General features: G+C 63.6%; 1 protein-coding gene across 3 annotated transcripts in view; it reads left to right on the forward strand.

The window, feature by feature from the left end:
- Positions 1 to 14,438, forward strand: part of RABL6 (RAB, member RAS oncogene family like 6) — a 21,024-nt gene extending 6,586 nt beyond the window's left edge. For all 3 annotated transcript variants that reach the window (XM_006918120.3, XM_015594220.2, XM_025051137.1), the window contains 13 exons: positions 1,300 to 1,347; positions 3,572 to 3,624; positions 4,831 to 4,922; positions 6,872 to 7,012; positions 7,585 to 7,690; positions 8,940 to 9,043; positions 10,792 to 11,108; positions 11,257 to 11,407; positions 11,907 to 12,110; positions 12,186 to 12,387; positions 12,735 to 12,906; positions 13,653 to 13,720; positions 13,834 to 14,438. In XM_006918120.3, the coding sequence (XP_006918182.1) occupies positions 1,300 to 1,347; positions 3,572 to 3,624; positions 4,831 to 4,922; positions 6,872 to 7,012; positions 7,585 to 7,690; positions 8,940 to 9,043; positions 10,792 to 11,108; positions 11,257 to 11,407; positions 11,907 to 12,110; positions 12,186 to 12,387; positions 12,735 to 12,906; positions 13,653 to 13,720; positions 13,834 to 14,019 (1,844 nt within the window). In that variant the 3' untranslated portion in view covers positions 14,020 to 14,438. The remainder of the gene's footprint in view (positions 1 to 1,299; positions 1,348 to 3,571; positions 3,625 to 4,830; positions 4,923 to 6,871; positions 7,013 to 7,584; positions 7,691 to 8,939; positions 9,044 to 10,791; positions 11,109 to 11,256; positions 11,408 to 11,906; positions 12,111 to 12,185; positions 12,388 to 12,734; positions 12,907 to 13,652; positions 13,721 to 13,833) is intronic.
- The last annotated feature ends 2,466 nt before the right edge of the window (positions 14,439 to 16,904 follow it).

Genomic DNA, 16,904 nt, shown 5'->3' on the forward strand with positions numbered 1-16,904 from the left:
TGACTGATTATAGTTTAGGGGCAAGAAACTCAATATGAGCCTGGGAAATCCTGACATACTAAAAAGAAAGAAAGCTATCCAAAACTATTCGGATCATGTCAAAAGAACTCAGGAGGCAACTTGAAGTAACTTCCACTAGCCAAAACGGGAAACGATAATTACAAATAATTACAAAGAATAATAATTACAATGCACTGACCCATGAAATATATTTAAATACATGAGTTCATAATAATATTTGTAAAAATGCTGTTAATAATGAAAAAAAGGAGAAACAGAAGGAGAAGAAGGAGGAGGAGAAGGAGGAGAGAACCGCTGCTGGGTGCCGGCGCAGTGCCCCTCGCGGGCTGGGCACTTTCATTCCATTGCCCTTCCTTGGCCTTGGTTCCCGCTGGATGCCTTCCTCAGCTGTCGTCATGGAAACTGTCCATGCCGGGGAGGCCCCATGACCTCCGAGGGCTGTCGTAGGGGCGCTCTTTAAAGTCACTTTGGCGCCTCGAAATTCACTCTCCATCCTCAAGACCTGGGAGAGGCGAACGCTGGGGGGGCACGTCCTGAGGGAGCCAGACCCCTCCGGTGCCCGATGCTTCTCTGCTGCCGTTTGCTCTGCCAGCAGAACAGCTGACCCGGGCCCAGCTCTTTACCTGGGCTTCGCGAGGCCCCTGTCCCCGAGCGGTCCTGGGAGACGGCTCGTTCGCGGGCCAGCCAGAGCAGCTGCTCTTCTGCCCTGCTCCCCGCCACACACGGCAGCCCCCAGGAGCAGAGGGGCTGCTTTGCACGTCCAGGAACCCTGAAACGACTCAAACGTTCCTTTCCACTGAAAAACTGTCCACTGAGTCAACAGCAGGATCCATGGGGCCTCTGTGCAAGTTCCAGCTCCCACTTAGTGCCAGCCAGGCCACCACCTGGGACAACTGCACTGACCCGCTGGCCCCTGCCCATCAGCCAGGGGCCGATGGGAGCCTTTGGGCATCACAAGAAGCTCCACCCACTCATAGCACCCCTTCGCCAGTTCTGGGTGCGGCTGGCAATGGCAGTGAGCACCTTATGCCCCTCAGCCTGGGGGCAGGTACACGGCAGTTCCCCTAGGAATCCTTGGGGTTCAAAGGGTGGGCCGACTGCCACGAGCTTCCTTGCCATCTAGGGAGGAGTGTCCCAGGTCACAACACATGCATAGGCCCTGCGGATGGCGCTAGAGAGACCGGCGTCTCCAGCAACGCCCAGGTGGCTGCTGGAAGCCTGTCTTTTGTGAAACCCACAGTTCACTTGGGTGCTAATCTTTTATTTTCCCCTTTTTAGCCACTGATGACATCGTAAAAGTCGAGGTCTGGGACGTAGTTGACAAAGGTGAGTCATGTCTTTGTGACAAGTGCTTTTCTCTTTCGTGCTTTATCCGTCCTGTAAAGAGAAGAGCCACCTCCGTCCCCTTCTGTGTCCTCGGCCTGAGTGGGTGGGCCCCGGAATCCCTGGTCGCCCGGACTCAGCGATGGCGCTGCCCCTCGCACACGGCGGGGGCCACTGTCAGTGTCTACTCACAGGAGCCCTGGCCTGGGAGGCCCGGTTCGGTGCTAACTGTTCGTTAGCGTCTGGGTCCCGCGCCAGTTCCCCTGCGTCTGGTGGACGGGACGAGTGTGCAGCAGTGACCTGTCAGGGACTGTGGTCTTTGCTGTTCGAACATCTGTTTTACCTCCTGAAACCAAGCTGGGGGCAGCGGGGACAGACGTGGCTGGCCGCGGGCAGGCTGCTGTCCCCGAGGCCTGCGTGGAGCCCTTCTGGGAGCCCGTGCCGCCGGTGCCGCCCCCCAGGTAGCAGAGTCCCCGTCCCTCAGCGCCCCTGTGCCCAGGGCCAAGGACCAGCTCCCTGCTTCCGAAGCAGCCATCCCATGGCGCTGCCCGCTGTGCTGCTCTATGCTGTCAGGTCCCCAGCACACCCGGGGACCACCCCGTGCTCGCCTGGTGGTGAGGGGCGGCGCACCCCCTCAGCGTCTCCTGTTACTTCCCTCCAGCACTCAGGCCGCACGTCCCTCCTCCGTGACGCCCAGGGGAGCCCATGCTCCTCCCGGTGCCCTGCATGCGGCAAGTGCTGCCCAGCGTGGTGCGACCTCTGACCTCACAGGCTTGTCGTAGCTGCATGTGTCCTCCAGTGACAAAGGAGGCTGTGTCTTTTGCGAGCTTGCGGTTTTGGAGGCAGAGAGTGCAGGCTCCTCTCTCCCCGGCCGTGCTCTTTGGTGGTGGGTTTGGTTGCCAAGGACCGATTCAGCTGGCACAGGACAAGGGAGGGTGCTGGCAGTCCTGGGCCCTGACTGCCCGCAGGGTCACCGAGCGAGAGCTGCTGCCAGCCAGGACCCTGTGGCACCCGTGTGGCCCTGATGCCTCCAGGTCGTGCCTGCAGCGCATCCGTGAGTGTGTGCGGGCTTGTGCGTGTTTGGCAGGCAGCCCCGCGCAGCCCGGTCACTGTCCCTGGGGCGAGGAAGCCGTCACTTGGCCCAAGCTGCTGTCCACGCCCTGGGTACACCCCCCAGCCCTGCCGTCCCCTAGGCCTGCACTTGTTCGGGTAGGATGGGGTCAACATTTGGGGATGGGAAGTGTCCCACCATCGAGGACACAGCACACTTCTGGAAGTGTGCTGTGTCCTCGATGGTGGGACGTGCTCTGTGGTGCGGAGGCAGACACTGCCCATCCCAGGGGACCTTCACGTGCCCCGCTTCCTCCCGGCATAAGCCGTGAGCCTTGCACACCGTGAAGTGCTGTGTGGGCCAGGCTCCTGGGACCATCGCTCTGTGGCGTGGAAGGGAGGTGGGGGGAGGTGGGGCCGCACAGCAGGGGGAACGGTCCCCAGCAGGTGCAGGTCTCTGTGTCAGCTGCTCCCCTGGGGCAAGAACTGTGTTGAGCTGAAAGAAAACCGTCTTCTCTCTGCCACCCTAACTCGTCACCTGCTGGACAGGGTCAGAAGGCGGTGGGGGTTCAGGAAGAGGCTGTGGAAAGAGGCAGGCGTTGATTTTTTAGTAAATCAACGCCAGTGTGTTCTGGGGGGTTTGTTTTGCCTGCTCTTCTGAGACTGGGGGACCCCGGGATTCCCAAGGTGAGACCAGTCCGTCTTCAGCCGTGGGGGCAGAGAGGGGATGGCAGCGCAGCTGCGTGTCGGGCCATCGGAGGCCAACCTGGCTCCACGCTCCTCGGCCCTGCCTGGGCCGCACGTCCAGCTTGCCCGCCCTTGGCACCAGCTCAGGGGAGCAGCCATGGCCTCAAAGGCCGCCCCGCAGAGGCCGGGCTGAGCTGGCCCATGCCAGCTGGCAGCGCTGTCCCAGAGCTGGACCCGTGCCAGTCCGGGAAGCGCCTGGTTCCCAGGCCCATCTGCCACAGCCCGTTGGGGCCTTTGCCAGGGAGACCCCCTGGGGTCCTGGCTGTCTCCTGCTGCCAGCGGGGCCTCCCAGTGCCAGGACAGCCCCCAGGTCTGCAGTTCGTGTGGCACTTCCTGGAGGTGGTGGGACGGCATGGGGAGGGGGTGCTCCTGCCTCAGGCCAGCCTTGGCCCAGCAATTCCACCCGGTAATTTCTGTGTCTTTCAATAAGGAAAATGCAAAAAACGAGGTGACGGCCTGAAGATGGAGAATGACCCCCAGGAGGTGAGCTGCGTCCTGCCCCGCGTGTCCCCTGATGCTGGGTGGGGGAGGTGAGCGGATGCCCGCTCACCAGACCCCGCGGCCTGGCTGTCCCAACTACTGGCGGGACCCTGTGCTAGCCACAGTCAAACTGGGGTTGCTGGACCCGCCTGAGCCACTGTCGCATGTCAGTGATGCCGGCCAGGCCCTACGCCGAGTTTGAGTGACCTGAGGGGGACTTAGGTGAACTGGCCAAATTTTGTATCCCCGCCACAGAGGCTTCAAGGCCATAAAAGCACAGGACCTTCCTTTAAGCTGTGGCCTTGGGCACACATGGGCATGAGCGTGGCTCCCAGTGGGCTCTCGTGTGGCCGCCACCCTGGACACACAGCAGTTGGGGTCCAGCCAGCTCTCTTTGTTCTGGGGAAGCTCTCTAGTTGTTTCCATGGGCCCCGTTCTCTGTCTCCCTGTCCGTAGTTGGCCTCAGGGTGGGCAGTCTCTTTGCTCCTCTTCGTGTTCGGGAGGTTAAGTGACCACCTGGCCCGTGTCTGTCTGGCCCTTTGTGCGGCACGTTGCCGCTGCCCCCAGCATGGCAGCCACCCTGGTCTGTGTGCTCTACAGTGGTCCCCAACCTTTCTGGCACCAGGGCCCGGTACTCCTATGAGAATCTAGTGCCTTATGTGAGGTGGAGGCGAGGTGGGGGTGCTGGTGCTGGGGAGCAGCTGCAGATAGACAGAGCTTCACTGCTCGCCCGCCGGTCACCCCCTGCTGTGTGGCCTGTTTCCTAACAAGCCACAGACTGGTATTGGTCCACGGCTCGGGAGTTGGGCACCCCTGCTCTGGAAGATTCTCTGCAGCCGTGTTTCCGTGGTGCTGGAATGCACATCTCACCGTGGCGTGCTGGCTGCCCCAGCACTGTCATCCTGGGTGGCGGAGAGTCTGGGACCCTACAGGCGAGGCGCTCCCGGTGGCTAGTGGAGAAGAGCCCGCCCAGGTCGGGGGCCGAGGCGCTGTGGCCTCAGGGCCTGAAGGAGTTACTGCCAGACCCTTTGAGGCAAAGTGACCCCACGCTAGATGCTGTTGTGTTTATGTATTTTTTTCCAAAATGAAAATAGCTATTGTCTTTTCAGATTGTAAAAGTCCTGTTCAGCCTTTTCCAGATGCCGGTCCACATCTGTGGGACCCCTCCAGAAGCCCCAGCCCTCACGCCCGATCCCCTCCCATCCCCAGGCAGAGTCCGAGCTGGCCCTGGACGCGGAGTTCCTGGACGTGTACCAGAACTGCAGTGGCGTGGTCATGATGTTCGACATCACCAAGCAGTGGTAAGGCCCCCGCGGTCCAGCAGGTGGCGCCGCGGCCTCCCTGCTGCTGCCCAGTACTTCCGGGGGCCGTGGGCGGGGCGCACACCCGCAGTCTAGCCACTCAGGACCCCCGGCAGAAGTCTCCGGGTGCCTGCGTGGTGACTTGGCGCCGGGCGTGGGGATCTTCATGCCTGCGCGCAGAGGGCGGGCTGGCCGTGGCGGGGGAGGGGGTGGCAAGGCTCATGCCTTCCACAGACTTCCTGAAAACACTGTCTAAAATGGATCAGAATCAAGTGGCCACTTGAGTTAGGGGCTCCCGGGACCCCCCACATTCTTTGAGTTGCGCCGGGAGGACGCACAGGATGCCATCCCCGTGAAAGGCTCCAGAGCGAGATCAGCAAGGGCGGGTACGGGGGTGAGTGCGTCAGCTCCCAGGGCCTCCGCGTGGAGGTGCGTGGGACTCGACTCTGGGAGGAAAGCGGGCGCCGCCAGCCACCGTCGGGGTCGTAGGAGCGGGCGGGGGGCAGCCTCCTGGGCAGTCCGGGCTGCTCTCGGAAGGGAAAGTCTTCGGGATGCCGCAGGAGGCGCTGCAGCATGTTTTAGGAGCGGCCCGTGGGGCGCTCGCCTGCCTTTCACTCCGCTTTTTAAGTGTTGCTGTTACTGCGTGTGGAGCCCACGCGGCTCCGCTGTCCTTCGCTGGAGCCCAGCCAGGCCTGAGCGCCAGTCGCGGGCAGCGTTTCACGGGGAGGGGTGGGGGAAGGGTGCGCACCACTCTAGCTGAAGGGCACACGCGGCCGCGGGGGGTCACATCGGCCATCCACAGGCGCCCAGCAGTGCTGCCCTGCAGGACACCCCTCCCAGTGTGGACTGACCTCCAGCACACGCGTGACAGCCCCTGGGTGGTGGCCGGCAGCGTGTTGGTAACACGTGGAGCGGAATGCTGGAGCTGTGAGCACACACGTCACCGACACATCTACACGAGCCCAGCTCCGCTCCTCAGGGCAGACGCGTCTTCAGGCCCGGGGATCAGGTGCCTTCTCCTGTGGAACTTGGCAGACACACTGCCGGTGGCCACCCAGCGTCACTGATGCGCCCTGTATTCTTGCCGGACGAGTAGGGACCTGAATTCCAGGAAGAGTGACACAGGAAAGCTGCGAGTGGGTGGCCAGGGGCCACGTGTGCCTACCAAGGACAGGAGACAGGGCGAGCAGGCCAAGGCAGGCCTGGGGAAGTGGTGGCGGACGCGTGTCCGTGAGGCCGTGAGACCTGGGCACAGGTGTCCGGTGGGCAGGTGGTGCCAGGCCGAGGAGCCTGGGCGAGGTCAGGTAGCTGGGGCCCTGAACACTAGTGTTCCCGGACACTGCCTGGGGCCCCGCCGTGCCCGGGGAACGGAGAACACCGCTGAGGCGGCCTGCGTCCGAGCGGCTGTGCACCCCCAACAGGTGTCTCGGCGTCCTAGGGTGCCATGGCGGGGCAGACGCAGGGGGCAGACGCCCTTGGCCTTGGACGGTTTGCGTGTGTGTAAACGTGGAGTGTGATGCGCTTTCTACTGGTTTGTACTGGTTTTCTCTAGATTAGGGAGGTTTTGTCACACCGCTGCTGCTCATTCCCACGTGCCATTTTGAAGACAGCGTGTGACAACTCTGTTAGGCTGAGTGACCGTCAGCCCCACAGGAATGGGCCCTCTGTCAAGGGACCATGCGAGACCCCCATGTCCACTGAAGAGCAAAGCCCTGAGGCAGCAGAGGGGACACCTCAGAGAGCCCCATGGGCCACAGCTGTGACTTGCAGAAAAGTCACAGGACACACAGGAAGGGGACTCGTGAGCAGCTGAGAACGGGCAGCCCCACAGCTGTTCTGTGGAGTGGGGGGGCGGGCAGGGTGGCGTGCCCCACGGCTGGGGAGGGCCCACAGGGCCAGGGTCTCAGCACCAGAACTCAAGTGGGTCTCTCCTTGCATGGCCCCCCAAGGACCTTCAGCTACATTCTGCGGGAGCTCCCGAAGGTGCCGACCCACGTGCCCGTGTGCGTGCTGGGTAACTACCGGGACATGGGCGAGCACCGCGTCATCCTGCCAGACGACGTGCGTGACCTCATCGACAGCCTGGACAGGTGGGTGCTGTCCGGCACCTTGCAAGTCTCCTGCCTGGGGCATGCTCCTGGCCCACCATTCTTGGCCTCCAGGCCCCGCTGCAGCCTCCCACACACCTAACAGGCCAGGGCACCAGCCGCCCTGCCCTAGTCACGCAGGGCGTGGGTTGGGGGCCACGGCACTGAGCAGACGGTGGGGGGGCTGGATAGTGTGGGGGTGTGCTCAGGGATGTGCATGGGGACCCGGTGGGAGGGAGGGCTGCGTGTAGCAAGGGTTGCAGAGTGAGGACCAAGGCCTGGCAACTGGTCCTGGCACCGAGCAGACCCGAGAGGGGAGGGTGCTCGGGCCCCGTCCAGGCATCGCCCAGTGGGCAATCAGCTAAGTGGGGCCCACTGAGGCTTCAGTCTAGGCCCGGGGACCGTGGGGCCACTTGGCTGTCATTCTTGCACCAGGGGGCAGTCACCTGCAGGAGGCACCTTGGGGAGGTAGGGACTTGAGGGCAGCCTGGCCGGGGTGCAGTTCTTGGCCTGGAGGGGCTGTGCCTGGCTGCCCACGGCCATCGCAGTCTCGCGGCCATTCTTCTTGCAAGCAGGCCGCCAGGCTCCTCGTACTTCCGCTACGCCGAGTCCTCCATGAAGAACAGCTTCGGCCTGAAGTATCTCCACAAGTTCTTCAACATCCCGTTCCTGCAGCTTCAGGTGAGCCCTGCCTGCTGGCGGCAGCAGACGCTCGCTTCTCCGCTGCTGCTTGGGCGCGTGGCTGGGCCCCACCTTCATCCCCAAGGAGCACTTTGGCAGCTTGACACAGTCCCTGGTTAGAATTTAGGGTGCTGGCACTGGTGGCCCCAAGGTGGCCTGCCCTGTTCTCTCCTCTCTGCCGAGTTGGCTTGGGGCCTGGGCCTTTCTAGAACCACAGCCACAGCTGCGCTTGCATGCAGGCGTCCGAAGACGTTCTTAGGCGGAGAACCGACATCTGGACCGGTGGGTGCTGCAGCCCCGCCCCTCAGCCTCTGCACTGGCCCCCGTGCCGGTCCCTCCTCACCATGGATGCCCACGCTGCACCCCAGCTCCTCTGGTCCCCTCTCGTGGCTGGGCCAGCCACTCTCACTGTGTACCTGGTCCCTTTCAGCAGTAGCTGTAGGGCCGGGCCCGGAGGTGCGTGGCCTCCGGTCCAGATGTCCTGTCCTCCTCCCGTTGTGCACATGCAGCCAGGTTTGCAGCCCACTGGGCCCAGCTGTCACCCCTGCTGGGACTTCTCATCAACCCTTTGCTTTGGAGTGATTCTTAGACTTACGGGCAGTCGCTGGGGTGGCACAGGGAGTTCTGTTTCCTCAGCGTGTCCCATGTTACCCTCTCACGTTTCTGGGCTATTTTTGTCAGAACCGTCAGCCCGTTAATGAAACGCAGGGCTCTCTCCGCCTTCCGTCCTTTGGGCCCCTTCTGTCCCACCTCACAGCAGTCGCTTTGCCTCCTGGTAGAACCCAGAGGTGACGCCCTTCGCATCATACAGTGGCACAGGGCACGTGACACCGACCCAGCTTGTCACCAGGGCGTTCCCAAGGCTTCTTTACAGCCACAGTGGTTTCCATTCTCTCTCGAAAAGGATGTGGGATTTGGGGGACTGTGGGTTGTTTTCTCTTCTTTTTATTTTGAAAGAAACGTGGACCCCGCAGGCTGGGGTGGGTGGCGGTCCCGCTCAGACACAGGCCAGGTGTACTGCCCGCTCCGCGCAGCGGCCTGCCATCGTGCTCCGCTGTGCTTACAAATGCTTTTAGTTTTTATCTGAGTGCGACATGCGGGCCTCTAGTTCTCTGCACAGCGATGCCTCATGCCGTCCGTGTGCCTGCCATTTAGTTCCCCGAGAACCAGCCGAGCGGGGCCGCGAGGCTGGAGAGGGCGGCTCGCTGCAGTGACGCTCTCTGCTCACGCCTCTGCTGCTCTCCCGCAGAGAGAAACGCTTCTGCGACAGCTGGAGACGAACCAGCTGGACATCGATGCCACGCTGGAGGAGCTGTCGGTGCAGCAGGAGACCGAGGACCAGAACTACGGCATGTACGTCGGCCTGGGCGGCTGGACCCATGGGCAGGGCTCTGTGGGAAAGGTGACACGGGCACCTGCAGGCCAGGGCCGGGGCCCGTGCTGCCGAGACAGCAGAGTGCGTGCCACCCATCCCGGGCAGAACTGTCAGCCTGGGCGACTTGTGTGGCTCCAGCCGTGAAGGTGGTGATGCTCGGAGACCGGGGTCCGGGCCCCGCGGGGGTGAGGGTGGGCACCGCCGTGCCGGGAGGCCTGCAGCCCGTCTGTTCCTTGTGCCGAGGTTCTCCTTTAAGGAGCAACGGTCAACATTCAGAGCGAGGGAAGCGCTTCTCCGGAATAGGTGGGCTGGGTTCTAAGCAGAGTCCACCCGACCTGGGAGGAGGGCGCAGGGTCCTGCAGGCACTCCCTGAGGATGGCAGGTCTGGCGCCCAAGGCTCTGCTGCCCGCTGCCCAGTGAGCACGCTGGAGCCACGCCTCCTTTAATGGGCCTCATAGGACCCACAGGGCGCTCTGAGCCAATGGGCACAATCAGAGATGGTTGCTCAGCCTCCTCTCAGGACAGCCACCTGGCTGTGGGGACACAGGCACATGCAGGCAGTACAGCTGTTGGTGCTGTAACTGCCTCTGTCCAGACCAGCCTCACCAGTTGGCTGCCTGGCATGTGGCACCAGGAGCCACTGACCCAGGCCGTGTGTCCACGGCCCAGTGAGACTGGCCACCGCGATGTTTTCTCTCTAAGGCTGCCGTCACTGTTTGGGGCCAGCTGCCCAGGCTGACACCAGCATAGGGGTGGGAGGGTCTCTAGAGAGCTCCTTGACCTCGGAAGGGTTCATGGTGGTACAGAGCCTTGGGGAGTAGGAGCAGAACTTTCTGGTCCTTGACGGTGGGGAGGCAGGGCTCAGAGTGGGCGTTGTCCTGGGCTGCCCGTGTGTACTTCCGGCAGACGGCGAGTGGGCGCCCAGAGCTGGTGGCACCTGTCCGCAGCTGCTAAGAGAGTCAGAGGCGCTGTTTCAGGGGGACAGGCCCCTGAACTTCCCCTGCAGACAGGTGTTTCCCAGAGAAACAGCTCAGTGCCTGGGCTGTGGCCCAGGCACGACGCTTGTGCGTCCTGACACCCAGCAGGGTCTGTCGGAAGGGCCTTCGGGGCTCCGCGGAGTCAGATCTGGCTGTTGGTTCTGGAACCAGCAAGAGAGTGAAGGGCCAGAGCCCTGGCAAGGGCGTTTCCACCCAAGGGGGCCCCACCCTAGCCGCCCAGAGCCTTGTCCCCTGAGGAGATGGTCATTGGCACCCTTGCCACCCAGGACTGGGGCCCTGAAAGCAGGCAACGCTGGTAGGGGCTGGCTGAGGCCTGGGCCAGAGCCGTGCTGTGGGGCCAGAGGCTGGACTCCACTCGCAGCCCACGCCAAACCCCAGCCCCAAAGTCCCAACCTCAGCGTGAGGGTGGCCAGCGGAGATCCCTCCATCCCAGTCCCCAGGGACTCCAGCCTGCGGGCAGGGCCAGCCCTCACCCCAGGCCTGTTTAAGGGAGGCCTTGCTGCAGGCCCAGCCTCGGACCACGGAAACCTCCTCCCTGTGAGCTGCCCTGCCATCCCAGCGGGGTCAGGGGGCATGGGCGGGAAGGGCCAGCGACTCCCAGGGGATGTTATGCATGATTCTGTGGGGCGTCAGGGCTGCTGAGCCTGACAGCAGGGACACTGCTGTCAGTGTCACCAAATCAGGAAGAGACGAGGCAGGTGTCTCACTCCTGCCCTCTGTGCCCCCAGCTTCCTGGAGATGATGGAGGCGCGTAGCCGCGGCCATGCAGCCCCCCCAGCAGCCAGTGGGCAGAGCCCGCCCTCGGGCTCCCAGTCCCCAGTGGTGCCCAGCGCTGTGTCCACGGGGAGCTCCAGCCCCAGCACGCCCCAGCCGGCCCCACCGCCACCCCTGCACACCCCCTCGACCTGCCCTACTCCCCTGTCCCCCGTGGAGGCTTCGCTGCCCCCGACGCATACTGTGGCCCCTGCCCAGCCCCCAAGACGCAGCTTCATCTCCCGGCTGTTTGGGACCTCGCCGGCCACTGAGGCGGCCCCTTCGCCCCCAGGTAGGCTCCGCAGGAAGAAGCCTGGGCAGCCCAAGTGGTGGCGGGCGCACGAGCTCCCTGAGACTGAGACCGGGTCCCCTTCCCCATTGTGGCACCTTGACGGCCCAGTCACACGCCACCCCTTTGTGCCCTGGCCCTGTGGGCGCAGATCCAGCCACTGCTGCAGAGGCCCCAGTCAGAGTCCAGGACGTGGAGGATTTCGTCCCTGCAGACAGCCTCGACCACAGCTTCCTAGAGGACTCAGCCCCCTCGAGGGATGGGGATAAAGTTGGGGCCGAGGTCCCTCCGGATAGTGACAGGTAAGGGTGGCACTGGGCTGCCTCTGAGCCCCGGGCCTGTGCCCTCGACAGCACCACCACAGGCAGCAGCTTCCCGAGTTAGGTCCCACCAAACATCTCCCACATCACCACGTCCCTCCAAAAATGCAAACTGACAGGATGAAGGCAACACGCTCCCACCCCAGTGCCTGACATGGCCTGTGAGCCCCTCCATCCCTCTCGGCCCCACCTCACACTCCCTCTCCTGTGGCCTGTGTGCTGCTGATGCTTCTGCCATAGCAGTGGGGCCTCTGCCCCCCACAGCACTCTCCCATCCCAGACCATCCTGGAAATAGGTCCCCATTTGCCACGTGTGCCCCCATAAGAATGTGAGTGCCAAGGTGAGCAGCCCCACAGTCGGTGTCCACGCCTGGCACAGAGGGTACGTCTGATGCCCGTTGATGCCAGAAGTGCTCAAGGTGGGGAGCCAGGCGCTCCATACCCTGCCATGACCTCTGACCACCCTGCTCTTCCTTTGCAGCGATGGGGAGGCCCCAGGAGGGAACCCAATGGTGGCAGGTTTCCAGGACGACGTCGACCTCGAGGATAAGACACCTATCAAGCCCCTGCTATCCATAAGCCCTGTCCTCGGGGAGAACCTCACTCACTCCAGTGCAGACGTAGCAGGGCACCCCAAGGCCACTATCTTGGCCCCACAGAAGTGCCCGGAGCAGGAGACCAAATGGTATGTAGAAAGGACCTTGGGGGAAATGGCAGGGATGGCCACTGGCCCCCCGACATCATCTTCCTTGTCCCAAAGGTCCTCCACAAAGGCCTCGAGGCCACACAGGGGCACAGCTCCTAGGACTGCTGAGGACTTCTCTCAAGGGCATGAGGATAAGAAGGAGGAGCTGGCAGCATCGTCAGAGAGTGACCCCGAGGGGCCAATTGCTGCACAGATGCTGTCCTTCGTCATGGATGATCCTGACTTTGAGAGCGACTCAGACACTCCAAGGAGAGTGGTGAGGATCCCCAAGGACACGCCTGGGACGGGGTGGGGTGGGAGGGGGGTGAAAGTTTGAGAGTGTTGGGCAACATCATGGTGAGGCCAGAGCTGGAGTTCAGCCTGTGCGACTTGTCCCCAGACGCAGGCCTGTCCACCCACCATGGTGACAGCAGAGTGGAGGGGCTGGAGCATCCGGGCTGCCACACTCAGGCCTTGCCGTGGCCCAGAGACAGGGTCAGGTGTGGGGCCCCCCGAGGGGGCTTGTCACTTGCCCGGGAAATAGGGGAGCCTAAGTCCAGGGGTCACATGACAGAGGGAACTGGGGCAGGGGATGGCTGCGCTACCTGCCCGCTCCTTCTCCAGGGTGAGTTCCCAGTACGCGAGGACCTCTCCGACATGACCGATGAGGATGCCAGCCCGGCCCCACAGCCCTTGGCCTCCAAGCCCCACGGCCCCCCCTTCCGAGTGAAGGACGATGCGGACCTGTTCGGGCTGGGGCTGGTGGAGACCGGCCACAAGGCGAGCGGCAGCGAAGGTAGCTGGGGACCTGGGCGCACCTGCTCACATCCTCTGTCCTCATCCCCGTCCTGCTGGAGTCCAGGTGCTGGATGACCTGCGGAAGCCCAGCCACGGGGCACGTTTCTGACCCCTTCCCTGTCCCTTTTTACCTGGGGGTCCTCAGCAGTGGTTCCCTGAGAAGCCCCACCCCAGGCATTCCTCCAGCCTGCTTGGGGTCCAGCTGTGTTCCGATGACAAACTCTGGGACCAGGCTACAGGCTGGGACTGGGCTACAGGGACCTGACCGAGTGTCCTCATGTCCTCATGGGAGGGATTTGGTGCAGCTGGGAGCTGGCTGAAGCCTGCGTGTGCCCAGGGTCCAGTCCTCCGCGGATTCCACTGGCGTGGTCTCCAGGCCCAATGTGCAGTCGTGGCTCCATGTGCCCTTGGCCCTGTCCCCACCCTTTGCCGTGGGTCCCCTGAACCCAGTTCTGCCCCAACTACTAGTGTCACCTGGGACATGTCCCAGAAGCTCTGGGTCCCCAGAATGGAAAAGAAAGGACCTGCCCGGGCTTGTCCTGGGGGTAGAGCGTTTCCCCCGCTGAGAGTGCACCAGGGCCAGTGGGGGCTGCCCAGACCCAGGACAAAGGCTGGGGGGCTGCAGCTGTGGGGCTGCAGCTACGGGCTTTTGGTGGTGCTGCCCCTGGAACCATGGTTCAGGGGCGTCTGCAGAAGCCTGGGGAAGCCCAGCGGGGGAGCTGACACGTGTCCTTGCCCGTGCAGATAAGGAGGGCCGGCCTCTCTCCAAGGAGAAGGAGAAGAAAAAGAAGAAGAAGAAGAAAGGCAGAGAGGTAGGTACACTGCGTCCCGGGCCGGCGTGGGGCGGGAGGACGCGGCGCGGGTCCTGGGAAGGCGCTGGTCCCCTGGCACCCCCTCCCCCGCTGACACTGCGCCGTGCCCCCAGGAGGAAGAAAAGGCAGCGAAGAAGAGAAGCAAGCATAAGAAGAGCAAGGAGGAGGAGGAGGGCCGCGAGCATGGGCGGCGGCGGCCTCGAGGCCAGAGGTCTTCGGTGGACGCGCTGGAGGCCTTCCTGGGGGGCGGGGCCCCGAGCGGCCACCTCCGCGGGGGCGGGGACTATGAAGAGCTCTAGGCACGGCTGCAGAGGCAGGGCTCGCTCACTGCTGGCTGGGGGCGCTGGGCCAGCCCTGCAGGGAGGGGGCAGCGGGTGACTGGCCCCCCCGCGCTTCTCAGGGAGGGACAGAGGCCCAGGAGGCCCGTGAGGCTGTTTACAGGGGCGGGGCGCGTCCTCGTCGCCGCCAGGCTCCTGCTTGCCCCAGCCCACCGCATGCGCGCGAGCTCCGCTTCCTGCGCTGCTCCACTCGGGCTGCCGGGCGCCTGTTCCCTGGGCCCTCTGGGCAGTGCAGGTGCCTCTCCCAGGGGAGGCTCTTCCCGGGCGTGGGGTCCAGTGTTGCCCCGCACGGGCGTGCCTGCCAGCCCGCGCAGGGAAGTCCCCGTTCGTTTCCTTTTTCTCCTTCCACTCCTGCCCCCCATAAAGCTGTCCTGTTTCACTGCGTGTCTCCGTGTTCCCTGCTGCTGGGCTTCGGGGCAGCGGGGCGGGCGCGCCTGCCAGCGCCCTTTGCTCCCGGTTGTGGTGGGTTGGTGGGAAAGGCCTGAGCATCCTGCCTTTGGACCAAAGAACCGTTTTTCCCTCCCAGAAGGGCAAGCTGCCCTCTGGGGTAGCAGGCCTTCCAGCACCACTGGCCAGGAGTGGTCTTCAGAGGACGTCCCAGCAGACCCAGCCCGATAGCCAAAGGCTGGGCCAGCATGGCCACTATCCTCTGTGCCTGTCCCCACCCACCTAGGCAAGGCTGGGCGATTGCACTCAGGAATAGCTGAGGGTGTCCAGCCCTCCGAGGGCAGGTGTGTCTGTGCCCTGCCGGCCTCCCACAGTCCCTGTTCTGTTCCAGCCACCTCCCTCTCCTTGGCACCTTCATCCGGGAAACTCCCCTCAGGCCCTGCCCCCAACAGCTCCCACAGCACCCATCCCTGCCCACCGTCCTCAGTTGCCATGAGAACTGCTTCCATAGTGGAGCTGCCCTTCCCTCCGGGGGTGGGCGGGGAGTAGCTGTGCCTCCCCTTCCCTTTCACTGGTTCCTGTGCCAAGAGTTTGCACCCAGGGGGGACTGGGACAGCAGTCACTGGGCAGGTGCTGGGCGACAGGCACCAAGCCCATACGTAGGGACTCCCTTTACAGCCTGTGAGGTTGACCATCCTTGAGCCCATGAATGTGGGGATAAGGCCAATGTGAAACGGATTGCCCAGGGCCCACATCCAACAGGCCCACAGTGGGCACCCTGCTCTTTGGAGCCCAGGGTATCCCTGACCCACCCCTCTGCTGAGCTAGAATGTTCCCTGGCTCAGCATCTCATTTGGGAGGGGGCTAGAAAGGATGTCACGATGTGGCTTGAGTGGGCCACCTGCAGACCTGCCTAGGGCAGTGACAGCCCTCACCTATCTGGACACTGGATGCCGGGGGCAGGGGGGAGGACAGGAGCGCCTCCTTGCAGAGGAAAGACTGGGCATCCTCGGCAGGAGGCCCCAGGCCCCACCCAGACATGGGAGCCAGATGGCCCCTGGTACCTTTAGAGCTTAGCACCTCCAACGCTGCAGCAGAACCAGCGAGGCAGGGAGCGGCCCATCTGCTCCTGCCTGGGCCCAACCCAAGGTGTGAATTCCGGGAGTAAATTCTGGGAGCTGGCCACAGCCCCGGCCAGTCCTTGGGGTTCCTTCAGAGCCCTGCTCCCGCAGCCTGCCAGGCCACCAGCTGCCCTCAGGCAGATGTCCTCCGGGACACCAGGTGGGGGATGGCAAAAACACAAGCCTGCCCTATGGGTCCACGCACCCTGCTTAGACTCTAGGCCTGCGCCTCATGAGCACGGGGGGAGGTGAATGGGGAGATGAGGGGCTGCCACGCAGTGCCCAGCAAGGCTCAGTGCGGAGCCAGCAGACCACGCGGATCTCAAGTGTCCGGTGCGGCCCCTTTAAGTGCAACCCCGCCGGCCGCCATCGGGGGCAGCACTGAACGCCGGACGGCCTCCGCGCCGCTGCCTCGAAGCTTCTGCCGGTGCCGGGGACGCGGCGCGGATGCGGCGACGGAGCAGCGGAGCGGGGGCCGGCGGGCATGGGCCGGCACAGCCCATCGGACTCGACGTTAGCGTGGCACCAAGGTAAGGGATAGGGGTCGCTGACCTATGCGCCCTGTCGGGGGGGGGGTCACCCATAGGATGGGGGGGTTTCTGCCCCTAGCCGACACCGGCCGATCCCGCGAAGGCCGCTCTCAGCTGGGGACCGGGGGACAGGCTGCAGGGTGGGAAGGGCCGCCCGCAAAGCTCATTAGGCCTAGTACCCAAGCTGAGCAGACCACCGCCATCCCCATGAAGTGGGTGCCTTCCTCATCACGGCAGCAGCAAGGCCAGGCTGTCACCTCCCTGGGGCGGAGCCTCATCCTGTCATTCGGCCCCCAATTCAGGCCTGGCTTTGAGCTCAGGATGGATGGAAGGGGGTGGAAGGAGCATGGTCCCGTGAACCAGGTATAAAGTTGGGGTGGACCTAAGGTTAGGATGAGGACAGGTCCTGGGCCTTGATGGCCCAGATCAAGAACAGACCTGGTGGGAAGCCCCTTGCACACCTGGGACACAGGGTCTACCCAACCAGAGGTCCTGCCAAGTGAGGGCCCAGCCCCCCTTCCCCAGCTCGCCCTGGAGCATGCTCCCCAGGATGTGTGAGGAGGTCAGGCCCTGTCAGCATCATCTAAGCCCTGCTGCAGCTGTCCAGGCCCTGGTACCTGAGGGGTGGGTGGCCCAAACCTGAATGTGAGCCTGATGTAGAGGGGTGGACCTGTACCCAGCCGGTATCCCGATGGGGGGGGGGTAGGCATGAAACCTCAGGTTTCCATGGAGCCTGCCTGAGCTGCTATGGGGAGAACCCGCTCCTGAGAAGGGGGAGGGGTTTTACCCACCCCCACTTGCCTCCTCT

This window comes from Pteropus alecto, unplaced genomic scaffold (genome assembly GCF_000325575.1).
Source record: "Pteropus alecto unplaced genomic scaffold, ASM32557v1 scaffold67, whole genome shotgun sequence".
Taxonomy (NCBI): domain Eukaryota; kingdom Metazoa; phylum Chordata; class Mammalia; order Chiroptera; family Pteropodidae; genus Pteropus; species Pteropus alecto.